Source organism: Salmo trutta, chromosome 18, assembly GCF_901001165.1.
Source record: "Salmo trutta chromosome 18, fSalTru1.1, whole genome shotgun sequence".
In the NCBI taxonomy this organism is placed as follows: Eukaryota; Metazoa; Chordata; class Actinopteri; order Salmoniformes; family Salmonidae; genus Salmo; species Salmo trutta.
This window is the reverse complement of record NC_042974.1, coordinates 5,740,123-5,767,305: the sequence shown is the minus strand read 5'-3', so window position 1 is coordinate 5,767,305 and position 27,183 is coordinate 5,740,123. Positions and strand designations below refer to the sequence as shown.

The 27,183-nt window shown below is 44.5% G+C and overlaps 1 protein-coding gene and 1 long non-coding RNA gene across 2 annotated transcripts in view; both read left to right on the top strand.

The window, feature by feature from the left end:
* LOC115152787 (probable lysosomal cobalamin transporter) overlaps positions 1 to 27,183 on the top strand; it is a 181,299-nt gene that overhangs the window by 81,367 nt on the left and 72,749 nt on the right. The window contains exons 8-10 of the mRNA XM_029697581.1: positions 16,575 to 16,700; positions 18,383 to 18,451; positions 20,159 to 20,242. Coding sequence (XP_029553441.1) covers positions 16,575 to 16,700; positions 18,383 to 18,451; positions 20,159 to 20,242 — 279 coding nt within the window. The remainder of the gene's footprint in view (positions 1 to 16,574; positions 16,701 to 18,382; positions 18,452 to 20,158; positions 20,243 to 27,183) is intronic.
* On the top strand, positions 18,458 to 19,266 carry LOC115152788 (uncharacterized). Its single transcript, XR_003867575.1, has 2 exons — positions 18,458 to 18,881; positions 19,047 to 19,266. It is a non-coding gene; the product is annotated as an uncharacterized LOC115152788 (long non-coding RNA).

The window sequence follows — 27,183 nt, the reverse complement described above, 5'->3', positions numbered from 1 at the left end:
ATAGCCAGGGGCTATCTCCAACACTCAGACATCATTTTCAAGCGAAGCATTTGTGTTTAGTGAGTCCGCCAGATCAGAGGCAGTACGGATGACCAGGAATGTTCTCTTGATAAGTATGTGAATCAGACCATTTTACTGTCCTGCTAAGCATTCAAAATATAACGAGTACTTTTGGGTGTCAGGGAAAATGTATGGAGTAAAACGTACATCATTTTCTTTAGGAATGTAGTGAAGTAAAAGTAAAAGTTGTCAAAAATATAAATAGTAAAGTAAAGTACAGATACCCCAAAAACTACTTAAGTAGTACTTTAAAGTATTTTTACTTAAGTACTTTACACCCCTGCTACCACTACTGCTGCTGGTACCACTACTACTACTACTACTACTCTACTACTACTAGTAATACTACAGTGTAGTCTTAGCCTAAGGTGAACACTATCTATTTGACTAAATATTTGGTTCAGTGAATTTCGTTAGAGACGTGTTAGAGAAGAGAGAACATGTATGAATCACATCATCTTAGAGACCTACAGATGCTCTCAGTGATTGAGGGGCCTTTCAGTATTAGTAATGCTTTGTGATTCTAGGAATGTGGCATTCAATCACTCACATTCGCTGTCGTCTCTCACCTGAGAGTGCTGGGGGCTTTTGACGTGATGTATATGCACGCTCCGCCGTTGCACTTGTTCGCCCCCTATTTATACGTCAGGCTCAGGGGCCATTTAATATAGGCCTGTATTTTGATTCCCTCAGCATACTGTAGCTGTCCCAGGTTTTTCTACCAGATAAGAGAAATTGACTGTGCCCTAACACTCCTTAATGTTGTCTATTTTTCATGGCTGCTATCATGGTAACTAGTCTGTGAACTGAACATATCTGGAGGGGGTGGGGTGGTGGTGTCAGTGTGAGAGGGGAGCAACACACACACACATACATATGGAAGTTTACATACACTTAGGTTGGAATCATTAAAACTCGTTTTTCAAGCACTCCACAAATTTCTTGTTAACAAACTATAGTTTTGGCAAGTCGGTTAGGACATCTACTTTGTGCATGACACAAGTCATTTTTCCGACAATTGTTTACAGACAGATTATTTCACTTGTAATTCACTGTATCACAATTCCAGTGGGTCAGAAGTTTACATACACTAAGTTGACTGTGCCTTTAACATCTTGGAAAATGATGTCATGGCTTTAGAAGCTTCTGATAGGCTAATTGACATGATTTGAGTCAATTGGAGGTCTACCTGTGGATGTATTTCAAGGCCTACCTTCAAACTCAGTGCCTCTTTGCGTGACATCATGGGAAAATCAAAAGAAATCAGCCAAGACCTCAGACAAAAAATTGCAGACCTCCACAAGTCTGGTTCACCCTTGGGAGCAATTTCCAAACACCTGAAGGTGCCACATTCATCTGTACAAACAATAGTATGCAAGTATAAACACCATGGGACCACGCAGCCGTCATACCGCTCAGGAAGGAGACGCGTTCTGTCTCCTAGAGATGAACGTGCTTTGGTGCAAAAAGTGCAATTCAATCCCAGAACAACAACAAAGGACCTTGTGAAGATGCTGGAGGAAACGGGTACAAAAGTATCTATATCCACAGTAAAACGAGTCCTATATCGACATAACCTGAAAGGTCGCTCAGCAAGGAAGAAGCCACTGCTCCAAAACCGCCATAAAAAAGCCAGACTACGGTTTGCAACATGGGGACAAAGATCATACTTTTTGGAGAAATGTCCTCTGGTCTGATGAAAAAAAATAGAACTGTTTGGCCGTAATGACCATCGTTATGTTTGGAGGAAAAAGGGGAATGCTTGCAAGCTGAAGAACACCATCCCAACTGTGAAGCACGGGGGTGGCAGCATCATGTTGTGGGGGTGCTTTGCTGCAGGAGGGACTGGTGCACTTCACAAAATATATAGCATCATGAGGATGGAAAATTATGTGGATATATTGAAGCAACAGTTCAAGACATCTGTCAGGAAGTTCATGCTTGGTCGCAAATGGATCTTCCAAATGGACAATGACCCCAAGCATACTTCCAAAGTAGAGGCAAAATTGCTTAAGGACAACAAAGTCAAGGTATTGGAGTGGCCATCACAAAGCCCTGACCTCAAATCCTGTAGAAAATGTTTGGGTAGAACTGAAAAAGCGTGTGCGAGCAAGGAGGCCCACAAACCTGACTCAGTTACACCAGCTCTGTCAGGAGGAATGGGCAAAATGCACCCAGTTTATTGTGGGAAACTTGTGGAAGGCTACCTGAAACATTTGACCCAAGATAAACAATTTAAAGGCAATGCTACCAAATACTAATTGAGTGAATGTAAACTTCTGATTTGGCTAAATAATGAATGAAGTTCATGGATTTTGGTGGGATTTCAGGTATTCAATTTATTGTCAAATGTCACATTTTTTTTCTTAGAATGCGCTAATATATTTTCTTATTGTATCTGGATTTTCCACCACAAAAATGTTAAATTAAAGACAGTTATGTGTGTCATATTTGCATAAATGCACCAGGTGTATTTGCATATATTAATAATTGAACATCAAGGGGTGGAGCTAGGCTGCAACCACCAAACAACTGCTCTGTCTACTCTACCTGCGCTGACCTGCGCTGTCTAGACTGCCTCATTAATTACTGTTGTCACGTTCTCAGGCATTATTAAACAAGTATGTCAAGGAAGATACCCATGGGATTTAAAATCAAAACGCTTGGCTATTACATCTATCTAAACATACTTCAAATTGTATGTGAGATCAGATATAATATCACTATCATCCCAGTCTTCATTTTTGGAAGTTTCTTTCATTTCAGCGCATCTAACTAGTAATCATTCCAACTGTATTAAATTATAACTTTTTCAATTCACTTTTTTCAAAAAATGAAGACATCAAAATAAAGTTCAGTTCTCTTTCTTGTGATGTTCAGTAAGTGTCAGAGGGTGCGTTAAATCCCAAGAGGAAGCATGAGCGTTCTTATAGAATCAACAGAAAGACGATGTATCCCGTTGAGCCCATTACAGCCATTACTAGGTGTGTTTGACAGGTCATTACAAACATTTCCACGGTCGCAACGTTAACGGGAAAAAACGACAGACACGAGTATGAAAGAGTCGCAGGAGTAAAAGGAAAGCAATCAATCCAGCGAGATTTAAGTGACAAGTGGATTTTGCACCCCTCAAACACAGGAAATAGACAGATCCTCAGGTGGGATGCGCATTGCTACACACACACACACACACACACACACACACACACATATATAAATAAATATAAATAATGCCTTTAATGCTGTTCTTCAAGTAATGACATGTCGTCCCCCATTGAAAGCAGTCCAGGCCTCTTTGTATAAACAATACACAGTCACATAGATTGAGTTTCTAAAGAGCCTATCTCTCTTTAAAGATGTATGATCCTGCTCAGCAGGGATTTAACCCCACTGTTCTGTTCTCTCTGCTTCACTTTGCTTTCTTACTGTCCTTCTTTAAAGAGCGGATAATTACACTGGCCATTTTTTATTTTTATTTAACCTTTATTTAACTATTAGTCAGTTAAGAACTAATTCTTATTTACAATGACGGCCTACCCCGACCAAACCCTAACCCGGACGACGCTGAGGCAATTGTGCGCAGCCCTATGGGACTCCCAATCACGGCCGGTTGTGATACAGCCTGGAATCAAACCAGGGTCTGTAGTGACGCCTCTAGCACTGAAATGCAGTGCCTTAGACCACTGCACCACACGGGAGCTTCTGGAGGATAGAGATGTTGCCTGCGTTCCAAATGGCACCTCATTCCCTATTTAGTGCACTACTTTTGACCAGAGCCTAAAATAGTGCCCTAAGTCATATAGGGAATAGGGTGCCATTTGGGATGCAGACGTTGCTGGTCTTTCCAGCTTTGCTGGGTTGTGACCCCATGTTGTTAAAGAGCCTTGGGGAGAGAGGCCTGCAGGAAATCAAGTCTCCCAACAAGCTTTGTGTTTTGATGTGCTGTGTTGTGATGCTGAGTCAATCACACAAATAGGCTTCCTTGTGGGAGACAAATCAGAGGCTGGGAGTTCTCTCTTTCATTCTCTATCTCTATCTCTATATATATATATATATATATATATATATATATATATATATATATATATATATATATATATATATATATATTGCTCTCTCTCTCTCACACCCTTTTATCTTCTGTTCACTCTCTCCTCTGTTCATAGGGAGAGAATGCTGCAGAATCCCCTACTCTCCTCTCACCCTGGTCTCTCCATACTGGAGTCCTCTCTCCTCTCACCCTGGTCTCTCCATACTGGAGTCCTCTCTCCTCTCACCCTGGTCTCTCCATACTGGAGTCCTCTCTCCTCTCACCCTGGTCTCTCCATACTGGAGTCCTCTCTCCTCTCACCCTGGTCTCTCCATACTGGAGTCCTCTCACTTCCCACCCTGGTCTCTCCATACTGTAGTCCTCTCTCCTCTCACCCTGGTCTCTCCATACTGTAGTCCTCTCTCCTCTCACCCTGGTCTCTCCATACTGGAGTCCTCTCTCCTCTCACCCTGGTCTCTCCATACTGGAGTCCTCTCTCTCCTCTCACCCTGGTCTCTCCATACTGGAGTCCTCTCTCTTCCCACCCTGGTCTCTCCATACTGGAGTCCTCTCTCCTCTCACCCTGGTCTCTCCATACTGGAGTCCTCTCTCCTCTCACCCTGGTCTCTCCATACTGTAGTCCTCTCTACTCCCACCCTGGTCTCTCCATACTGGATTCCTCTCTCCCTCTCCTCCCACCCTGGTCTCTCCATACTGGAGTCCTCTCTCCTCTCACCCTGGTCTCTCCATACTGTAGTCCTCTCTCCTCTCACCCTGGTCTCTCCATACTGGAGTCCTCTCTCCTCCCACCCTGGTCTCTCCATACTGGAGTGCTCTCTCCCTCTCCTCCCACCCTGGTCTCTCCATACTGGAGTCCTCTCTCCTCTCACCCTGGTCTCTCCATACTGGAGTCCTCTCTCTCTCTCCTCTCACCCTGGTCTCTCCATACTGTAGTCCTCTCTCCCTCTCCTCTCACCCTGGTCTCTCCATACTGGAGTCCTCTCTCCTCTCACCCTGGTCTCTCCATACTGGAGTCCTCTCTCCTCTCACCCTGGTCTCTCCATACTGGAGTCTTCTCTCCTCTCACCCTGGTCTCTCCATACTGGAGTCCTCTCTCCTCTCACCCTGGTCTCTCCATACTGGAGTCCTCTCTCCTCTCACCCTGGTCTCTCCATACTATAGTCCTCTCTCCTCCCACCCTGGTCTCTCCATACTGGAGTCCTCTCTCCTCCCACCCTGGTCTCTCCATACTGGAGTCCTCTCTCCTCTCACCCTGGTCTCTCCATACTGGAGTCCTCTCTCCCTCCTCCCACCCTGGTCTCTCCATACTGTAGTCCTCTCTCCTCTCACCCTGGTCTCTCCATACTGGAGTCCTCTCTCTCTCCTCTCACCCTGGTCTCTCCATACTGTAGTCCTCTCTCCCTCCTCCCACCCTGGTCTCTCCATACTGTAGTCCTCTCTCCCTCCTCCCACCCTGGTCTCTCCATACTGGAGTCCTCTCTCCCTCTCCTCTCACCCTGGTCTCTCCATACTGGAGTCCTCTCTCCTCTCACCCTGGTCTCTCCATACTGTAGTCCTCTCTCCCTCCTCCCACCCTGGTCTCTCCATACTGGAGTCCTCTCTCCCACTCCAGCCCAGCCTCCAGTCCTCACCACAGGCTCTCTGTGTTTCTACAGGGTCCATGTGATTTATCGCTGCAGCTGTGTGTTATTATTCTGCATGATTAACCTAATGGAACCTAAGTGACAGGTCCCGTATCCTCCATGACTCTGCAGGGTTTATTTATCACTAGTGTCAGTGCCGAGGTGGCCACTCCCCCTTAATTCAAACAACGGGCCCTGCCCAGGTTGTATATAAACTGTGCTCTGTAACTCCCTAACACTGCTGGTCTCTCTCTCTCCCCTGCTACAGCCCAGGGTGTATATAAACTGTGCTATGTAACTCCCTAACACTGCTGGTCTGCTCTCTCTCTCTGCTACAGCCCAGGGTGTATATAAACTGTGCTATGTAACTCCCTAACACTGCTGGTCTGCTCTCTCTCTCTCTGCTACAGCCCAGGTTGTATATAAACTGTGCTCTGTAACTCCCTAACACTGCTGGTCTCTCTCTCTCTCTGCTACAGCCCAGGGTGTATATAAACTGTGCTATGTAACTCCCTAACACTGCTGGTCTGCTCTCTCTCTCTGCTACAGCCCAGGGTGTATATAAACTGTGCTATGTAACTCCCTAACACTGCTGGTCTGCTCTCTCTCTCTGCTACAGCCCAGGGTGTATATAAACTGTGCTATGTAACTCCCTAACACTGCTGGTCTGCTCTCTCTCTCTCTCTGCTACAGCCCAGGGTGTATATAAACTGTGCTATGTAACTCCCTAACACTGCTGGTCTCTCTCTCTCTCTGCTACAGCCCAGGGTGTATATAAACTGTGCTATGTAACTCCCTAACACTGCTGGTCTGCTCTCTCTCTCTGCTACAGCCCAGGGTGTATATAAACTGTGCTATGTAACTCCCTAACACTGCTGGTCTCTCTCTCTCTCTGCTACAGCCCAGGGTGTATATAAACTGTGCTATGTAACTCCCTAACACTGCTGGTCTGCTCTCTCTCTCTGCTACAGCCCAGGGTGTATATAAACTGTGCTATGTAACTCCCTAACACTGCTGGTCTGCTCTCTCTCTCTGCTACAGCCCAGGGTGTATATAAACTGTGCTATGTAACTCCCTAACACTGCTGGTCTCTCTCTCTCTCTGCTACAGCCCAGGGTGTATATAAACTGTGCTATGTAACTCCCTAACACTGCTGGTCTGCTCTCTCTCTCTGCTACAGCCCAGGGTGTATATAAACTGTGCTATGTAACTCCCTAACACTGCTGGTCTCTCTCTCTCTCTGCTACAGCCCAGGGTGTATATAAACTGTGCTATGTAACTCCCTAACACTGCTGGTCTGCTCTCTCTCTCTGCTACAGCCCAGGGTGTATATAAACTGTGCTATGTAACTCCCTAACACTGCTGGTCTGCTCTCTCTCTGCTACAGCCCAGGGTGTATATAAACTGTGCTATGTAACTCCCTAACACTGCTGGTCTCTCTCTCTCTCTGCTACAGCCCAGGGTGTATATAAACTGTGCTGTGTAACTCCCTAACACTGCTGGTCTCTCTCTCTCTCTGCTACAGCCCAGGGTGTATATAAACTGTGCTATGTAACTCCCTAACACTGCTGGTCTGCTCTCTCTCTGCTACAGCCCAGGGTGTATATAAACTGTGCTATGTAACTCCCTAACACTGCTGGTCTGCTCTCTCTCTCTGCTACAGCCCAGGGTGTATATAAACTGTGCTATGTAACTCCCTAACACTGCTGGTCTGCTCTCTCTCTCTGCTACAGCCCAGGGTGTATATAAACTGTGCTATGTAACTCCCTAACACTGCTGGTCTGCTCTCTCTCTCTGCTACAGCCCAGGGTGTATATAAACTGTGCTATGTAACTCCCTAACACTGCTGGTCTGCTCTCTCTCTCTGCTACAGCCCAGGGTGTATATAAACTGTGCTATGTAACTCCCTAACACTGCTGGTCTGCTCTCTCTCTCTGCCACAGCCCAGGGTGTATATAAACTGTGCTATGTAAGTCCCTTACAGAGCAGCTCTCTCTCTCTCTGCTACAGCCCAGGGTGTATATAAACTGTGCTATGTAACTCCCTAACACTGCTGGTCTGCTCTCTCTCTCTGCCACAGCCCAGGGTGTATATAAACTGTGCTATGTAACTCCCTTACAGAGCAGCTCTCTCTCTCTCTCTGCTACAGCCCAGGGTGTATATAAACTGTGCTATGTAACTCCCTTACAGAGCAGCTCTCTCTCTCTCTCTCTCTCTCTCTCTGCTACAGCCCAGTCCCAGACTGGTGAATACACTTTAACTAAATTCAAGAGTAAGCAAGTTGTAACCTGCACAACAGTGTTTTTCGGCCAACACAACACTTTCTGAGGCGTGAGCGAATTAATATTTGACCACAGCAGATGCAGAATGTTATATGGATCTATTATGTGGATCTAACCAGGGCCATCTGGTTACTGTTAGAGGCCAGAGAACGTATTCTGTACCTGATCCCAGATCACTAGCCTCTCTGTTCTGTTCTGTACCTGATCCTAGGTCACTAGCCTCTCTGTTCTGTTCTGTACCTGATCCCAGATCACTAGCCTCTCTGTTCTGTTCTGTACCTGATCCTAGATCACTAGCCTCTCTGTTCTGTTCTGTACCTGATCCCAGATCACTAGCCTCTTTGTTCTGTACCTGATCCTAGATCACTAGCCTCTCTGTTCTGTACCTGATCCCAGATCACTAGCCTCTCTGTTCTGTTCTGTACCTGATCCTAGATCACTAGCCTCTCTGTTCTGTACCTGATCCTAGATCACTAGCCTCTCTGTTCTGTTCTGTACCTCATTCCAGATCACTAGCCTCTCTTTTCTGTTCTGTACCTGATCCTCGATCACTAGCCTCTCTGTTCTGTTCTGTACCTGATCCCAGATCACTAGCCTCTCTGTTCTGTTCTGTACCTGATCCCAGATCACTAGCCTCTCTGTTCTGTTCTGTACCTGATCCCAGATCACTAGCCTCTCTGTTCTGTTCTGTACCTGATCCCAGATCACTAGCCTCTCTGTTCTGTTCTGTACCTGATCCTCGATCACTAGCCTCTCTGTTCTGTTCTGTACCTGATCCTAGATCACTAGCCTCTGTTCTGTTCTGTACCTGATCCCAGATCACTAGCCTCTCTGTTCTGTACCTGATCCCAGATCACGAGCCTCTCTGTTCTGTTCTGTACCTGATCCTAGATCACTAGCCTCTTCTGTTCTGTACCTGATCCTAGATCACTAGCCTCTGTTCTGTTCTGTACCTGATCCTAGATCACTAGCCTTTCTGTTCTGTTCTGTACCTGATCCCAGATCACTAGCCTCTCTGTTCTGTTCTGTACCTGATCCTAGGTCACTAGCCTCTCTGTTCTGTACCTGATCCTAGATCACTAGCCTCTCTGTTCTGTACCTGATCCTAGATCACTAGCCTCTCTGTTCTGTACCTGATCCCAGATCACTAGCCTCTCTGTTCTGTGCCTGATCCCAGATCACTAGCCTCTCTGTTCTGTTCTGTACCTGATCCTAGATCACTAGCCTCTCTGTTCTATACCTGATCCCAGATCACTAGCCTCTTTGTTCTGTACCTGATCCTAGATCACTAGCCTCTCTGTTCTGTACCTGATCCCAGATCACTAGCCTCTCTGTTCTGTTCTGTACCTGATCCTAGATCACTAGCCTCTCTGTTCTGTACCTGATCCTAGATCACTAGCCTCTCTGTTCTGTTCTGTACCTCATTCCAGATCACTAGCCTCTCTTTTCTGTTCTGTACCTGATCCTAGATCACTAGCCTCGCTGTTCTGTTCTGTACCTGGACATAGTAGCTGTTGACATCACAGACACATGTACAACCATGACCTCAGCTAGTGTAAGTCACACTGCATGTTCTCAGCTAAGCAAAGCCTACGGTCAATCAATCCTGATGACATCATCATTAGACCTGTGTTTATGCCCTCGCTGTACTTTAGCACTTCAACAAGTTATGGTACTTTACTGTCTGTCTATCTAGCTTGTGAATGACATGAAGGATGCAGACTTTTCATGTCTGATAAAAACACATCTCACACTGTATCAAACCATTGAAAAGGATGGTGATGGCATTAGTATAGTCTTATAACCATGATAATCAAAACCATCAATGTTCTATTCCTATTTCCCTATATAATGCGCTACGTTTGACCAGGGCCCATACACTGTGTATGTAGGAAATAGGGTCCCATTTGGGACGTAGTCTGAGTGAGTCTGCCTCTCACCTTAGTACAATGGTATTATGTTGCTGCTACCTTCACAGTGACATACCACTGGTATTATGCTGCTGCTACCTTCACAGTGACATACCACTGGTATTATGCTGCTGCTACCTTCACAGTGACATACCACTGGTATTATGTTGCTGCTACCTACACAGTGACATACCACTGGTATTATGTCGCTGCTACCTACACAGTAACATACCACTGGTATTATGTTGCTGCTATCTTCACAGTGACATACCACTGGTATTATGTTGCTGCTAACTTCACAGTGACATACCACTGGTATTATGTTGCTGCTACCTTCACAGTGACATACCACTGGTATTATGTTGCTGCTACCTTCACAGTGACATACCACTGGTATTATGTTGCTGCTACCTACACAGTGACATACCACTGGTATTATGTTGCTGCTACCTTCGCAGTGACATACCACTGGTATTATGTTGCTGCTACCTTCACAGTGACATACCACTGGTATTATGTTGATGCTGCTACCTACACAGTGACATACCACTGTTATTATGTCGCTGCTACCTACACAGTGACATACCACTGGTATTATGCTGCTGCTACCTTCACAGTGACATACCACTGGTATTATGCTGCTGCTACCTACACAGTGACATACCACTGGTATTATGCTGCTGCTACCTTCACAGTGACATACCACTGGTATTATGCTGCTGCTACCTTCACAGTGACATACCACTGGTATTATGCTGCTGCTACCTACACAGTGACATACCACTGGTATTATGCTGCTGCTATCTTCACAGTGACATACCACTGGTATTATGTTGCTGCTACCTTCACAGTGACATACCACTGGTATTATGTTGCTGCTACCTTCACAGTGACATACCACTGGTATTATGTTGCTGCTACCTACACAGTGACATACCACTGGTATTATGTTGCTGCTACCTTCGCAGTGACATACCACTGGTATTATGTTGCTGCTACCTTCACAGTGACATACCACTGGTATTATGTTGATGCTGCTACCTACACAGTGACATACCACTGTTATTATGTCGCTGCTACCTACACAGTGACATACCACTGGTATTATGCTGCTGCTACCTTCACAGTGACATACCACTGGTATTATGCTGCTGCTACCTACACAGTGACATACCACTGGTATTATGCTGCTGCTACCTTCACAGTGACATACCACTGGCATTATGCTGCTGCTAACTTCACAGTGACATACCACTGGTATTATGCTGCTGCTACCTTCACAGTGACATACACTGGTATTATGCTGCTGCTACCTTCACAGTGACATACCACACACAATCTGACACCTAGTTCTTGTAAACAACCCACACGCTCCTGTTACGTTGCTTGTTTCATAATATTTGACTTGGATTCTGTGGGTGTAGGTCCAAATCCATAAAAATAGTTCATAGGTTACATTTCATTTCAACCTGAACCACTCCAAAATGTATCTATCTCTCCTAAATTAATTTATTTCTCTGACAGATTGTTTGGAAATTCCATGAAAATGCTTCGCCGTTTATCGAACCACTCACTCTGTGAATCAGTGCTCGTTTAATACGCCTTAGGGTTCCATTTCACCTTTCAGATGACATTACAATGAAAATGATCGGCACAGTGACTTTTTAATGCGTCTATTATATTTCCATATGCATATGGCTGTATATCACAGTCCCAGACTACCCGACTCTGTGTTCGACTGAGGTAGTTGCATATCAGAGTAGACGAGGGCCGTCACCAGCGGAGGCTGCTGAGGGGAGGACGGCTTATAATAATGGCTGGAACGGAGTCAATGGAATGACATCATACCATGTGTTTTGATGTATTTGATATCATTCCACTAATTCCACTCCAGCAATTACCACGTGCCTGTCCTCCCCAATTAAGGTGCCACCAACCTCCTGTGGGCCTCACCTAGTCCTGTACGGTGGCCATATTAGGACATCCTCAGCCTCAAGTGGATTGACTCAAGCAGGGGTGAAGTTTCCTGTAGATACAGATCAAGGATCAGTTTAATGTCCCCCACTCCTAACCTGAACCACTAGTGGGGAAAGTGCCAGGTCATCCTCTGGGGGAAACTTCACCCTACAGGTCTAATGGTGTCTGAAAATCAGCAGTCTCATGTGTCTGATCACTGAAGTCCTCTCTGGCTTGATTTAAAAGCCTGGCTAGCACAGTGACTTATGGCCTCCTCTCTCTCCTCCTCTGCCCTCCTTCCATCCTTCCCTCGCTCTTAACTCGCCGGCGTTAAGATGCTGATGGGGGAAAGAACAGGTGAGGAGATTCATTTCTTTGGATCTAATCAGAGGCCAGTAAATTGACCTGGGATAGACCAGGGCCTCTGGGTGAATTAGAGAGGGAGGGTACACCCCAAATGGTGTCCTATTGCCTATAAAGTCAACTACTTTTGACCAGGTCATTTAGGGCTGTGGTCAACATTAGTGTACTATATAGGGGAAGGATGCCCTCTGGGACACATCCAGGGAGGTTGTCACTTTTAAACTTTTTATTTTAATATTCCTAACTGTATTGTACCGCAGGGATCATCAACTAGATTGAGCCTCGGACGATTTGTTTCTGGAGCGGATGGTCCGGGGTCCGCAGCATAATTACTAGTTATTTGTAAGCTGGCAAATGGACAGCGAGAAACCCAAACAAATATGTTTCACTAAAATATAACAATTTCAAACCATGCTTACATTTGCATACCATCCCATGTGTCTCTCTATTATGCTTGGAAATACTGGGGAACAGATTTCTTCAATTAAAATCATTAGCTGATTTCCTGGTGTTTTTAGTGTATGTCCAATAATTATTATTTTTTGCTCAAAAAACTTGGGGGTCAAATAAATCCATGGGCTGCTTAGAGAGACCCTCCTCTCCTAAGAGAGACCCCCCCATCTCCTCTCCTAACAGAGACCCCCCTCTCCTCTCCTTTCCGAAGAGAGACCCCCCCTCCTCTCCTAACAGAGACCCCCCTCTCCTCTCTTATCAGAGACCCCCCTCCTCTCTTATCAGAGACCTACTCTCTCCTCTCCAAAGAGAGACCCCCCCTCCTCTCTGAAGAGAGACCTCCCTCTCCTCTCCTAACAGAGACCCCCCTCTCCTCTCCTTTCCGAAGAGAGACCCCCCCTCCTCTCCTAACAGAGACCCCCCTCTCCTTTCCGAAGAGAGACCCCCCCTCTCCTCTCTTATCAGAGACCCCCTAACAGAGACCCACCCTCTCCTAACAGAGACCTAAGAGAGACCCCCCTTCCTCTCTCCGAAGAGAGACCCCTCCTCTCCTAACAGAGAACTACCCTCTCCTCTCCTAACAGAGACCTACCCTCTCCTCTCCTAACAGAGACCTACCCTCTCCTCTCCTAACAGAGACCTACCCTCTCCTCTCCTAACAGAGACCTACCCTCTCTTCTCCTAAGAGAGACCTACCCTCTCTTCTCCTAAGAGAGACCTACCCTCTCTTCTCCTAAGAGAGATCCCCCCCGCTCCTCCCCTAAGAGAGACCCCCCCCGCTCCTCCCATAAGAGAGCCCCCCCCCGCCCTAACAGAGACCAGAGAAGGGGACAAAGAGGTGTCTTGTGCCTGGGGTCCGGTCCCTTCTCAATAGCACTCCCTCCCTCAATCAGAGAGCTCTCTTTAAGATTCCAGCCAATGATTACACTCTCTCAATATCTACAGACACTTCTATGCTAAAAGTCTCTCATTATTTTCTACTGTTATTTGTCATGTGTTTTTCCAATGGGTTTAATTCCACCCCCGTCTAGTACTTGTGACTCATGTCAGAGGGTTACAGCTCTGGGCTGGAGAGGAAAAGAGTCAAGGCACCTGTGTCGGTCGGTCGCTTTGGGTTTGTATTTTTCTCATGTTAAGGAGGCAGCACATCGGAGAAGGGATGTGCTTCTCTCTCTCTCTCTCTCCCTCTCTCTCTCACACACACACACACACACACACACACACACACACACACACACACACTCCTAGGGATGTGAACAGGGGGACAGGTTCTTCTTTTATGAGCGAGCTGCTTGGTATTCGGAACATGCTCCAGCCTTAAGAGGCCCCGTGATTCATTGCAGGAGGTGCGACACAGCCTCTAGCAGAGATCCATCCACAGCAGAAGCTAGGACTAATAATAGGTCTGGCCCTGCCTCATGCCTTCATCCCCTGATGCTCTCCTGCTCTCTCCCTCTAATGTCACCTAACACTCACCAGCCAGTAAAATAGTCATTTTTTCGGGGAAAAAGGACCTCAGAGTGATCCAGTATTTCCCTTTTCAGCCTCAGAATGAAACCTTCAATGGAGAGAGGAGGAGGTCAGCCTCTCTTGGCGGGGTGAAGGTGTAATCTCACAAAACGCTCTTTTGTTTTATTATGAAATAGCTGGTAAAATGGCAGCGCCCAGGTTGGTGTTTACACGCAGTACTTGAGTGTGTGTGTGTGTATGTGTTTGGCATGCCCTTCATTTATTCTCAACATGTATTGATTGGCCGCTGAGCAGGGTATTGGAGAGAGAGATTGCCCTCGCCTCTCATTTTTGATGTTGTTCAAGCTGTATTGTGCCTGCCAGGTGCCTCACCCCACCTCTGTCCTGGCAACACTCTGAATGGGATGTGCTACTGAGCACCCTGAGTCCTTTCCCCTGTTTTCCCTCCTTTCCCCTGTTTTCCCTCCTTTCCCCTGTTTCCTCTCCTTTCCCCTGTTTTCTCTCCTTTCCCCTGTTTTCTCTCCTTACCTCCTTTCCTCTCATTTTCTCTCCTTTCCCCTGTTTTCTCTCCTTACCTCCTTTCCTCTCATTTTCTCTCCTTTCCTCTTTTCTCTCCTTTCCCCTCTTTTCCTTTCATTTCCCCTCTTTCCTCTCCTTACCTCTCCTCTCCTCTCCTCTCCTTACCTCTCCTTACCTCTCCTCTCCTCTCCTCCCCTGTCCTGTCCTCTCCTCTCCTTACCTCTCCTTACCTCTCCTCTCCTTACCTCTCCTTACCTCTCATTTCCTCTCCTCTCCTCTCCTTTCCTCTCTTCTTTCTTTCCTGTCTTTTTCTGTCTTTATTTAAGCAAGAGGAATTAGTCTATTGATGTGTTGCAACAGTCCTTATTCAAATAACAGCTGATTTGCTGTTTTTAAAAAGCTATTCCCCCAACGTCCTTTGTTTGTATTTCTATTAGTTTATTAATTGTCTCTGTGAACGCTGGAGCGTTCCTCTCTCCTCAGTGCTGTCACTGGGGGGCGCTGTTAGGCTGTAAATATCGTCCGGAGCTGCATAGAATGAGAGAGAGAGACAGAAGCCTACATGTCATTTCTCTACACACAAAATGGTTGCTGGCTGCAGATTCACACATAAGCCGCGTGCAGCACAATTGCGAATTGCACCATTTAAAGAATGACATGGAGCCGGAGGGGTACAGCTGTGATATAGCTGTGTGTGTCTGTGTTATTGCTCCCTATACATCTCCACTCTGTCCATTCATGCGTCATGGAGTGTGGGTAGTAGGGGGTAGGTGTGTTCACGTGCTACAGATTCACAGACATTAACGTTACATTAAAGGGCCTTGACACCACTGTAATAATGGGATTGAAACGGTCTGTTTCAAGGCTGCGTCCCAAATGGCACCCTATTCCCTACATAGTGCACCCCTGTGGGCCCTGGTCAAAAGTAGTGCACTATACCTAATGGAGTGTCGTTCGGGACACGGGGGCTTTGTGATTGTTTCAACTGCTGATTGGCTCTTTAACAGGTGTATGGAATGTCACTGTAGTAATATGGTATTGAAACATCAGTTTTTATTCATTCTCTACAGGCGTATGGTTTGCAGTGGTTGAAAAAGTACCAAATTGTCATACTTAGTAAAAGTAAAGATACCTTAAAAGAAAATGACTCAAGTAAAAGTGAAAGTCACCCAGTAAAATACTACTTGAGTAAAAGTCTAAAAGTATTTTGTTTTAAATGTACTTAAGTATGAAAAGTAAATGTAATCGCTAAAATATACTTAAGTATCAAAAGTAAAAGTATAAATAATTTCAAATTCCTTATATTAAGCGAACCAGACAGCACGATTTTCTAGATTTTTTTTAATGTACGGATAGCCAGGGGCACACTTCAACACTCAGACATCATTTTCAAACAAAGCATTTGTGTTTAGTGAGTCCTCAGTAGGGATGTTCTCTGTTTAGTGTGTGAATTGCACCATGTTACTGTCCTGCTAAGCATTCTAAATGTAACTTGTACTTTTGGGTGTCAGGGAAAATGTAAGGAGTAAAAAGTACGTTATTTTCTTTAGGAAGGTAGTGAAGTAAAATTAAAAGTTGTCAAAAATATAAATAGTTAAGTTAAGTACAGATACCCCAAAAAACGACTAAAGTAGTATTGTAAAGTATTTTTACTTAAGTACTTTACACCACTGATAGTATGTCAGTGCTGCTGTTGATCCAGTACTGTTATTGAAACGTGTGTTTTTATTCATTCACTACAGGCGTATGGTATGTCAGTGCTGCTGTTGATCCAGTACTGTTATTGAAACGTGTGTTTTTATTCATTCTCTACAGGCGTATGGTATGTCAGTGCTGCTGTTGAACCAGTACTGTTATTGAAACGTGTGTTTTTATTCATTCTCTACAGGCGTATGGTATGTCAGTGCTGCCGTTGAACCTGATTAAAGGAACACGCAGTGTCGTGTACGAGCGTCTGGAGAACACTGAAGATATTGAAGAGGTTGAAAACCAGATGGAAAAGATCAAAGCCAAGGTGAGTCTCAGTTATCACCAACGCTGAAAACCCTACAGCTGCATATCTGTTGTGGTGAAAATGTTGTTGTTTTGGCGGGGGGGGGGGGGGGGTAAATAAGGATGGGATGGAATTAAAGGATGGGATGGAATTGGTTATGACCTCTGGCTGTAAGGAATTTGTAAGGAATGTGGAGGAATGTGGAGGAATGTGGAGGTTGATGACTAAAAGCCAGTCTGCCATTGGTCTGTGTTGTAGGTGATGCCACAGAGCTGATGTGAGCTGGTGGCATGCAGCCACACCTGGGTTCAAATACTATTGGAAATAATTTCAAATGCTCTATTTAAGCTTGATTGAGCTTTACTGAGCTTGCATAATTATAACATGTGACAAAGGGTGTTAAAAAACAGAGGGGCGTCTCCTCACTCCCCTATCAACACCCCTTCCTTCCAGAGTCAGACTGTTGAAACTGTAGAACACCTGCAGTCCTCTCATACCTTCAGACTGTTGAAACTGTAGAACACCTGCAGTCCTCTCATACCTTCAGACTGTTGAAACTGTAGAACACCTGCAGTCCTCTCATACCTTCAGACTGTTGAAACTGTAGAACACCTGCAGTCCTCTCATACCTTCAGACTGTTGAAACTGTAGAACATACCTTCAGACTGTTGAAACTGTAGAACACCTGCAGTCCTCTCATACCTTCAGACTGTTGAAACTGTAGAACACCTGCAGTCCTCTCATACCTTCAGACTGTTGAAACTGTAGAACACCTGCAGTCCTCTCATACCTTCAGACTGTTGAAACTGTAGAACACCTGCAGTCCTCTCATACCTTCAGACTGTTGAAACTGTAGAACACCTGCAGTCCTCTCATACCTTCAGACTGTTGAAACTGTAGAACACCTGCAGTCCTCTCATACCTTCAGACTGTTGAAACTGTAGAACACCTGCAGTCCTCTCATACCTTCAGACTGTTGAAACTGTAGAACACCTGCAGTCCTCTCATGCCTTCAGACTGTTGAAACTGTAGAACACCTGCAGTCCTCTCATACCTTCAGACTGTTGAAACTGTAGAACACCTGCAGTCCTCTCATACCTTCAGACTGTTGAAACTGTAGAACACCTGCAGTCCTCTCATACCTTCAGACTGTTGAAACTGTAGAACACCTGCAGTCCTCTCATACCTTCAGACTGTTGAAACTGTAGAACACCTGCAGTCCTCTCATACCTTCAGACTGTTGAAACTGTAGAACACCTGCAGTCCTCTCATACCTTCAGACTGTTGAAACTGTATAACACCTGCAGTCCTCTCATACCTTCAGACTGTTGAAACTGTAGAACACCTGCAGTCCTCTCATACCTTCAGACTGTTGAAACTGTAGAACACCTGCAGTCCTCTCATACCTTCAGACTGTTGAAACTGTAGAACACCTGCAGTCCTCTCATACCTTCAGACTGTTGAAACTGTAGAACACCTGCAGTCCTCTCATACCTTCAGACTGTTGAAACTGTAGAACACCTGCAGTCCTCTCATACCTTCAGACTGTTGAAACTGTAGAACACCTGCAGTCCTCTCATGCCTTCAGACTGTTGAAACTGTAGAACACCTGCAGTCCTCTCATGCCTTCAGACTGTTGAAACTGTAGAACACCTGCAGTCCTCTCATGCCTCCTCTTTGTCTGTTTGTGTGTTTGTCTCCAGTGTGAGGACGGGCGTCCTCTGTCGTCGCGGGACCGTCGTAACCTCCAGGAGTTTGAGGACAAGCTACAGGTGGGATTGTTGTTCTGATTCAGTGTTTAATAGTCACATGTTCAGGGTTACAGGTGTGATTGTTGTTCAGATTCAGTGTTTAATAGTTACATGTTCAGGGTTACAGGTGGGATTGTTGTTCTGATTCAGAGTGTTTAATAGTTACATGTTCAGGGTTACAGGTGGGATTGTTGTTCAGATTCAGTGTTTAATAGTCACATGTTCAGGGTTACAGGTGGGATTGTTGTTCAGATTCAGAGTGTTTAATAGTCACATGTTCAGGGTTACAGGTGGGATTGTTGTTCAGATTCAGTGTTTAATAGTCACATGTTCAGGGTTACAGGTGTGATTGTTGTTCAGATTCAGAGTGTTTAATAGTCACATGTTCAGGGTTACAGGTGGGATTGTTGTTCAGATTCAGTGTTTAATAGTCACATGTTCAGGGTTACAGGTGGGATTGTTGTTCATATTCAGAGTGTTTAATAGTCACATGTTCAGGGTTACAGGTGTGATTGTTGTTCAGATTCAGAGTGTTTAATAGTTACATGTTCAGGGTTACAGGTGGGATTGTTGTTCAGATTCAGAGTGTTTAATAGTCACATGTTCAGGGTTACAGGTGTGATTGCAGGGTACAGTAGAAATCTTAGGCTCCGAGCTACAACATGCAGGACTAAGTGAAATAAAATCATGAAAATGGTCCTAAATACAATAGAAATAGCAGTGTAAATTCAGAACTGTAGCAGGGATGATGAATACATGTCCATTAGGGTGCAGGCAGAGTAAAGACTATGACCATAGAGGAGGTGGGGGGGACCAAGTCAAATAAAAACTATACAGATGCATTAGAAAAAAAAGTATCTATAATATGCATATTAACAACTGCAACGGTGATTAATGCCGTTGGGGTGGGGGTGGGGGGGTGTCCCTAGGGGGAGCAGCAGGTAAGTGACCGTTGAGGTGGTGGGGGGAGAAAAGGGTAATGTGCAGTGGAGATTGCGTGGTCCATGGATCTGTCAGGGCGGAAGGTGAACTGGAGACGGTCCAGTGTGTTGGGGAAGGAGGAGTTGATCTGATCCTTGACTAGCCTCTGGAAGCACTTCAGAATGACGGAAGTGAGTGCCATTGGTCGATAGTCATTCAGTTGAGTTACTTTTCCTTTCTTGGAACAGGGATGATAGTGGCCGGCAGTCTTACAAGGGTTAACACGTTCAAATGACTTCCATAGGTCCTCAGTGTAGACCAGTGTAGACCACGTTGTCCTCGGGGGCTCTCCTTGGCAGCACAGGGTCATTGTGCTGAAAACGGTGTTCAGCTCCTCCGGTAGGGTGGCCTTGGTCACCTTAATGTGGCTGGATTTCTTTTTATACCCCGTGACCTTTAGGAGCCCCTGTCTCGTACGCCTTGTGTCCGACCCGCTGAATTGCTCCTCTACTTCGTCCCTATACTTGGGTTTCACCATCTTGATCCATCTGCGTAGGTTGTATTTGTACTGTTTAACCAAACTATTGTCCCCGGTCAGCTTGCCCTGTTTATAAGCATCTCTCTCTGTTTCAATTTGTTTATATAACAGTTAAAAAAACAGACATCCAAGACAAGATGCATAAGTAATAACACTGAGGATGGAACAAAGTCCGTTCTGGCACAGACAAGGCCCATTTCTCTCAGGGCTTAACTGGTTCTTTAGGGAACAACAGGACATTGAGGGTTGTTTTCATTGAGGTCCTTTAGGTGCTCCAGAGGAGAGGCAGGCACCTGGAGATAGCAGAGAGTCACTGCTGCACCAAGGTTGGATCTGCTCTCAGACCACTCAAGGTGAGACACACACACACGCACACACTTTCAGGTCCCCATCTAACCAGAAGCTGGGCTGTCATTTAACTTTTCACTTTGAGAAGTTAAATGGATTTTCCAGTTTCAACCGGTTCCAATACGGTGTTACGTGTTACATCAGAGATTAAAGAGATATTGAACAATCAATATTCCATAAGTGTGCTGATAATGTAACACTGTCATCTCTCTTTACCGGCTGGACACACACACACACACACAGCAGTCCGGCTGACAGTGATGAAGGACTATGATCATCATGTCATCTGGTCCATACAGTAACTAGGAAGAGACACTGATTATGAGTCAACACATCATCTAAAGTGCATCCCAAATGGTTCCCTATTCCCTATGTAGGTCTTTTCTACAGAAGTGGTGCAAATTGCAGTACCACCCCTAAAAAAACTAGGAAATGAATTTACGTCAGTATATGGTCTAATTAAATCTGAGGCAATAACAAATATACAGTGGGGGAAAAAAGTATTTGATCCCCTGCTGATTTTGTATTTGTGTGTTTGCCCACTGACAAAGAAATGATCAGTCTATAATTTTAATGGTAGGTTTATTTGAACAGTGAGAGATAGAATAACAAAAATAAAAAAAACGGATCTTAAAAATGTTATAAATTGATTTGCATTTTAATGAGGGAAATAAGTATTTGACCCCCTCTCAATCAAAAAGATTTCTGGCTCCCAGGTATCTTTTATACAGGTAATGAGCTGAGATTAGGAGCACACTCTTAAAGGGAGTGCTCCTAATCTCAGCTTGTTACCTGTATAAAAGACACCTGTCCACAGAAGCAATCAATCAATCAATCGGATTCCAAACTCTCCACCATGGCCAAGACCAAAGAGCTCTCCAAGGATGTCAGTGACAAGATTGTAGACCTACACAAGGCTGGAATGGGCTACAAGACCATCGCCAAGCAGCGTGGTGGGAAGGTGACAACATTTGTTGCGATTATTCGCAAATGGAAGAAACACAAAAGAACTGTCAATATCCCTCGGCCTGGGGCTCCATGCAAGATCTCACCTTGTGGTTTTGCAATGATCATGAGAACGGTGAGGGTTCAGCCCAGAACTACACAGGAGGATCTTGTCAATGATCTCAAGGCAGCTGGGACCATCGTCACCAAGAAAACAATTGGTAACACACTACGCCGTGAAGGACTGAAATCCTGCAGCGCCCGCAAGGTCCCCCTGCTCAAGAATACATATACATGCCCGTCTGAAGTTTGCCAATGAACATCTGAATGATTCAGAGGACAACTGGTGAAAGTGTTGTGGTCAGATGAGACCTGGAGCTCTTTGGCATCAACTCAACTCGCCGTGTTTGGAGGAGGAGGAATGCTGCCTATAACCCCAAGAACATCATCCCCACCGTCAAACATGGAGGTGGAAACATTATGCTTTGGGGTGTTTTTCTGCTAAGGGGACAGGACAACTTCACCACATCATTTGACGGGGCCATGAACTGTCAAATTTTGGGTTAGAATCTCCTTCCCTCAGCCAGGGCATTGAAAATGGTCGTGGATGGGTATTCCAGCATGACAATGACCCAAAACACACGGCCAAGGCAACAAAGGAGTGGCTCAAGAAGAAGCACATTAAGGTCCTGGAGTGGCCTAGCCAGTCTCCAGACCTTAATCCCATAGAAAATCTGTGGAGGGAGCTGAAGGTTCGAGTTGCCAAACGTCAGCCTCGAAACCTTAATGACTTGGAGAAGATCTGCAAAGAGGAGTGGGACAAAATCCCTCCTGAGATTTGTGCAAACCTGGTGGCCAACTACAAGAAACGTCTGACCTCTGTGATTGCCAACAAGGGTTTTGCCACCAAGTAGTAAGTCATGTTTTGCAGAGGGGTCAAATACTTTTTTCCCTCATTAAAATGCAAATCAATTTATAATTTTTTGTTGTTGTTGTTATTCTGTCTCTCACTGTTCATATAAACCTACCATTAAAATTAAAGACTGATCATTTCTTTGTAAGTGGGCAAACGTACAAAATCAGCAGGGGATCAAATACTTTTTCCCCCCACTGTATCGTTACATTAATATAATTAAACTGCATTGTTTATACACTGATTTCTGTTGAGAGGTGGCTGTCCCAAACCCTGACTCGTTAACCTGGTTTGAAAAATAAGCAATTCATGATTTTAGATGTTTTTTTAACACTATTATATCGTTACAACATCTTGAGTCGTTCTATCAATACATTTAACAATGCTGATCTATTTATTAGTTTTGTTTATTTTTAAACATCTTTCGCAAAAAAATGCTGTCCACCTTTTGATGGGATTGCACCCTCTCCACACTATGGCCACATGGTGAGTAGTCTGTCTGCAAGCATTCTGGAGAAAATGAGGGAGCAAGGTGGTCAATCTTCATGTATTTTTAAGACGTGTCACTACCGAACATCCAACACTTCAACAAACATGTACACCTGTCCAAATGAAAGATAGCCAGCCATATGCTAGCTATGGGATTCATTCAAGATAAAGTCAAAATTGCTGTGTTCACCCGGCTGTGTTCACCCGGCTGTATTCACCCGGCTGTGTTCACCCGGCTGTGTTCACCCGGCTGTGTTCACCCGGCTGTGTTCACCAGGCTTTTTCAGAATTTATCGCCACCCCACCCCAAATCTAATTACACAAATGTTGATTTTTACAGCAACGAATAACCTTCAATTCATTACATTTTCATCTCTTATCAAAATGAAAACAAAACCAATAAATGAATTTACTCAGTCAAATGATCTTTCTAAAAAGCCGTATCTTATTCTACATTGTTTTGGGGGCGACCCCACTACAGTTCCCCTGTTGACCCCTGACTGTTCTAATGCTTCCGACCCACCTGTCTTCACAATGCTTCATGTGTTAGACTCCTCCTCCCCACCATTCATTCTCTAATAGTTTCCATTTTGAGGACAGAGTAGAATGGAAGATAATAAAATGGAATAGAATAGAAAGCCTTCCAACTTCCCTCTCTTGGTTCACGTGTCACAATCCTCCCCACCGTTCATCGTCTCCCAGTTTACATCTCCACAGGCCCACTGTTTATTCACCAGCTCTAATGAAACGTTAAAGCAGCCGGCTAGCTTCTGTAACAGTGTGTCTTTAACCGAGGGGGGGCAGTCCTAATGACACTCCCCAAACTCACATCTACACAGTAATGAGATGGCAGATATATCTACTGTATGCCCAGGCACCAGGCAGGAACGATGAGCAGGAAGCCCAAGAGCAGAGCTACAGTACCTACCAGTCTTCTGTCTGATCTGTTTCCACTGCTGTCATGTGCAGAGCTACAGTACCTACCAGTCTTCTGTCTGATCTGTTTCCACTGCTGTCATGTGCAGAGCTACAGTACCTACCAGTCTTCTGTCTGATCTGTTTCCACTGCTGTCATGTGCAGAGCTACAGTACCTACCAGTCTTCTGTCTGATCTGTTTCCACTGCTGTCATGTGCAGAGCTACAGTACCTACCAGTCTTCTGTCTGATCTGTTTCCACTGCTGTCATGTGCAGAGCTACAGTACCTACCAGTCTTCTGTCTGTTCTGTTTCCACTGCTGTCATGTGCAGAGCTATAGTACCTACCAGTCTTCTGGCTGTTCTGTTTCCACTGCTGTCATGTGCAGAGCTACAGTACCTACCAGTCTTCTGGCTGTTCTGTTTCCACTGCTGTCATGTGCAGAGCTACAGTACCTACCAGTCTTCTGTCTGATCTGTTTCCACTGCTGTCATGTGCAGAGCTACAGTACCTACCAGTCTTCTGTCTGTTCTGTTTCCACTGCTGTCATGTGCAGAGCTACAGTACCTACCAGTCTTCTGTCTGTTCTGTTTCCACTGCTGTCATGTGCAGAGCTACAGTACCTACCAGTCTTCTGTCTGTTCTGTTTCCACTGCTGTCATGTGCAGAGCTACAGTACCTACCAGTCTTCTGGCTGTTCTGTTTCCACTGCTGTCATGAGCAGAGCTACAGTACCTACCAGTCTTCTGTCTGTTCTGTTTCCACTGCTGTCATGTGCAGAGCTACAGTACCTACCAGTCTTCTGTCTGTTCTGTTTCCACTGCTGTCATGTGCAGAGCTACAGTACCTACCAGTCTTCTGTCTGTTCTGTTTCCACTGCTGTCATGTGCAGAGCTACAGAACCTACCAGTCTTCTGTCTGTTCTGTTTCTACTGCTGACATGTGCAGAGCTACAGTACCTACCAGTCTTCTGTCTGTTCTGTTTCTACTGCTGACATGTGCAGAGCTACAGTACCTACCAGTCTTCTGGCTGTTCTGTTTCCACTGCTGTCATGTGCAGAGCTACAGTACCTACCAGTCTTCTGTCTGTTCTGTTTCCACTGCTGTCATGTGCAGAGCTACAGAACCTACCAGTCTTCTGTCTGTTCTGTTTCTACTGCTGACATGTGCAGAGCTACAGTACCTACCAGTCTTCTGGCTGTTCTGTTTCTACTGCTGACATGTGCAGAGCTACAGTACCTACCAGTCTTCTGGCTGCTCTGTTTCCACAGACGTGTTAGATTATATTACACCAGACGTGTTAGATTATATTACACCAAACGTGTTAGATTATATTACGCCAGACGTGTTAGATTATATTACACCAGGCGTGTTAGATTATATTACACCAGACGTGTTAGATTATATTACACCAGATGTGTTAGATTATATTACACCAGGCGTGTTAGATTATATTACACCAGACATGTTAGATTATATTACACCAGACGTGTTAGATTATATTACACCAGGCGTGTTAGATTATATTACACCAGACGTGTTAGATTATATTACACCAGGCGTGTTAGATTATATTACACCAGACGTGTTAGATTATATTACACCAGGCGTGTTAGATTATATTACACCAGACGTGTTAGATTATATTACACCAGACGTGTTAGATTATATTACACCAGGTGTGTTAGATTATATTACACCAGGCGTGTTAGATTATATTACACCAGACGTGTTAGATTATATTACACCAGACGTGTTAGAATATATTACACCAGACGTGTTAGATTATATTACACCAGGTGTGTTAGATTATATTACACCAGGCGTGTTAGATTATATTACACCAGATGTGTTAGATTATATTACACCAGACGTGTTAGATTATATTACACCAGATGTGTTAGATTATATTACACCAGGTGTGTTAGATTATATTACACCAGACGTGTTAGATTATATTACACCAGGCGTGTTAGATTATATTACACCAGACGTGTTAGATTATATTACACCAGACGTGTTAGATTATATTACACCAGACGTGTTAGATTATATTACACAAGTGTGTTAGATTGTATTACACCAGACGTGTTAGATTATATTACACCAGACGTGTTAGATTATATTACACCAGACGTGTTAGATTATATTACACCAGACGTGTTAGATTATATTACACCAGACGTGTTAGATTATATTACACCAGACGTGTTAGATTGTATTACACCAGACGTGTTAGATTGTATTACACCAGACGTGTTAGATTATATTACACCAGATGTGTTAGATTATATTACACCAGACGTGTTAGATTATATTACACCAGACGTGTTTAGATTATATTACACCAGACGTGTTAGATTATATTACACCAGACGTGTTAGATTATATTACACCAGACGTGTTAGATTATATTACACCAGATGTGTTAGATTATATTACACCAGACGTGTTAGATTGTATTACACCAGATGTGTTAGATTATATTACACCAGATGTGTTAGATTATATTACACCAGACGTGTTAGATTATATTACACCAGACGTGTTAGATTATATTACACCAGACGTGTTAGATTATATTACACCAGACGTGTTAGATTATATTACACCAGACGTGTTAGATTATATTACACCAGACGTGTTAGATTATATTACACCAGACGTGTTAGATTATATTACACCAGACGTGTTAGATTATATTACACCAGACGTGTTAGATTATATTACACCAGACGTGTTAGATTATATTACACCAGGCGTGTTAGATTATATTACACCAGGCGTGTTAGATTATATTACACCAGATGTGTTAGATTATATTACACCAGACGTGTTAGATTATATTACACCAGACGTGTTAGATTATATTACACCAGACGTGTTAGATTATATTACACCAGGCGTGTTAGATTATATTACACCAGATGTGTTAGATTATATTACACCAGGCGTGTTAGATTATATTACACCAGGCGTGTTAGATTATATTACACCAGATGTGTTTGATCACATCAATGCGGTGAAATGTGACTGGAATGGGATCAAGGACCTTTTCTTGTGACCTGTCTGTCTGTTTTCTGTCTGTCTCTCAAACGGCTACTTCTTGCTCTTTGGGAGCACCAAGTGCCAGGCAGGGATCATTCCAGAGCAGAGTTACCTACCGGTATGTCTCTGTTTCTCTCACACACCAGGTCTCTTCAGTGCGACCATTTTACTTGCATATGCTCTTAAATATGTTGCTGTGCAACCAGGACATTTTATTTAGGAGCACCAGTGCGCCTAGAAAAATGAAGGATTCTAACTTTATTACCTGAAATGTTTTTTATTGTGCTCCTAAATGTGTGCGCTTCCATTTTTCAATATAGGCACACACGTGCTCCTTGTTAAAAAGGCCAGCGTAGAGCCCTGCACTCTCTTCTCCTATGGTTGCTTTAATGCCTTAGTGTCTGTCTGTGTGTCGGTCACAGCAGTACTTTTCTGCAACCTTTCTGTCTGTCTGTCTGTCGGTCTGTCAGTCTGCTGCTGCTTACTCGTTGTGGGTTCTAGGCCATTATAAAGCATTACGTAACCAGTACTGGTGTTAAAATGGCTTCATAAATACATTTGGATGATTGACAGACAGGCGTGTTTGTGAGTGACCCTAGTGAACTCAATCTGATTCATTCATCTTGATGGATGT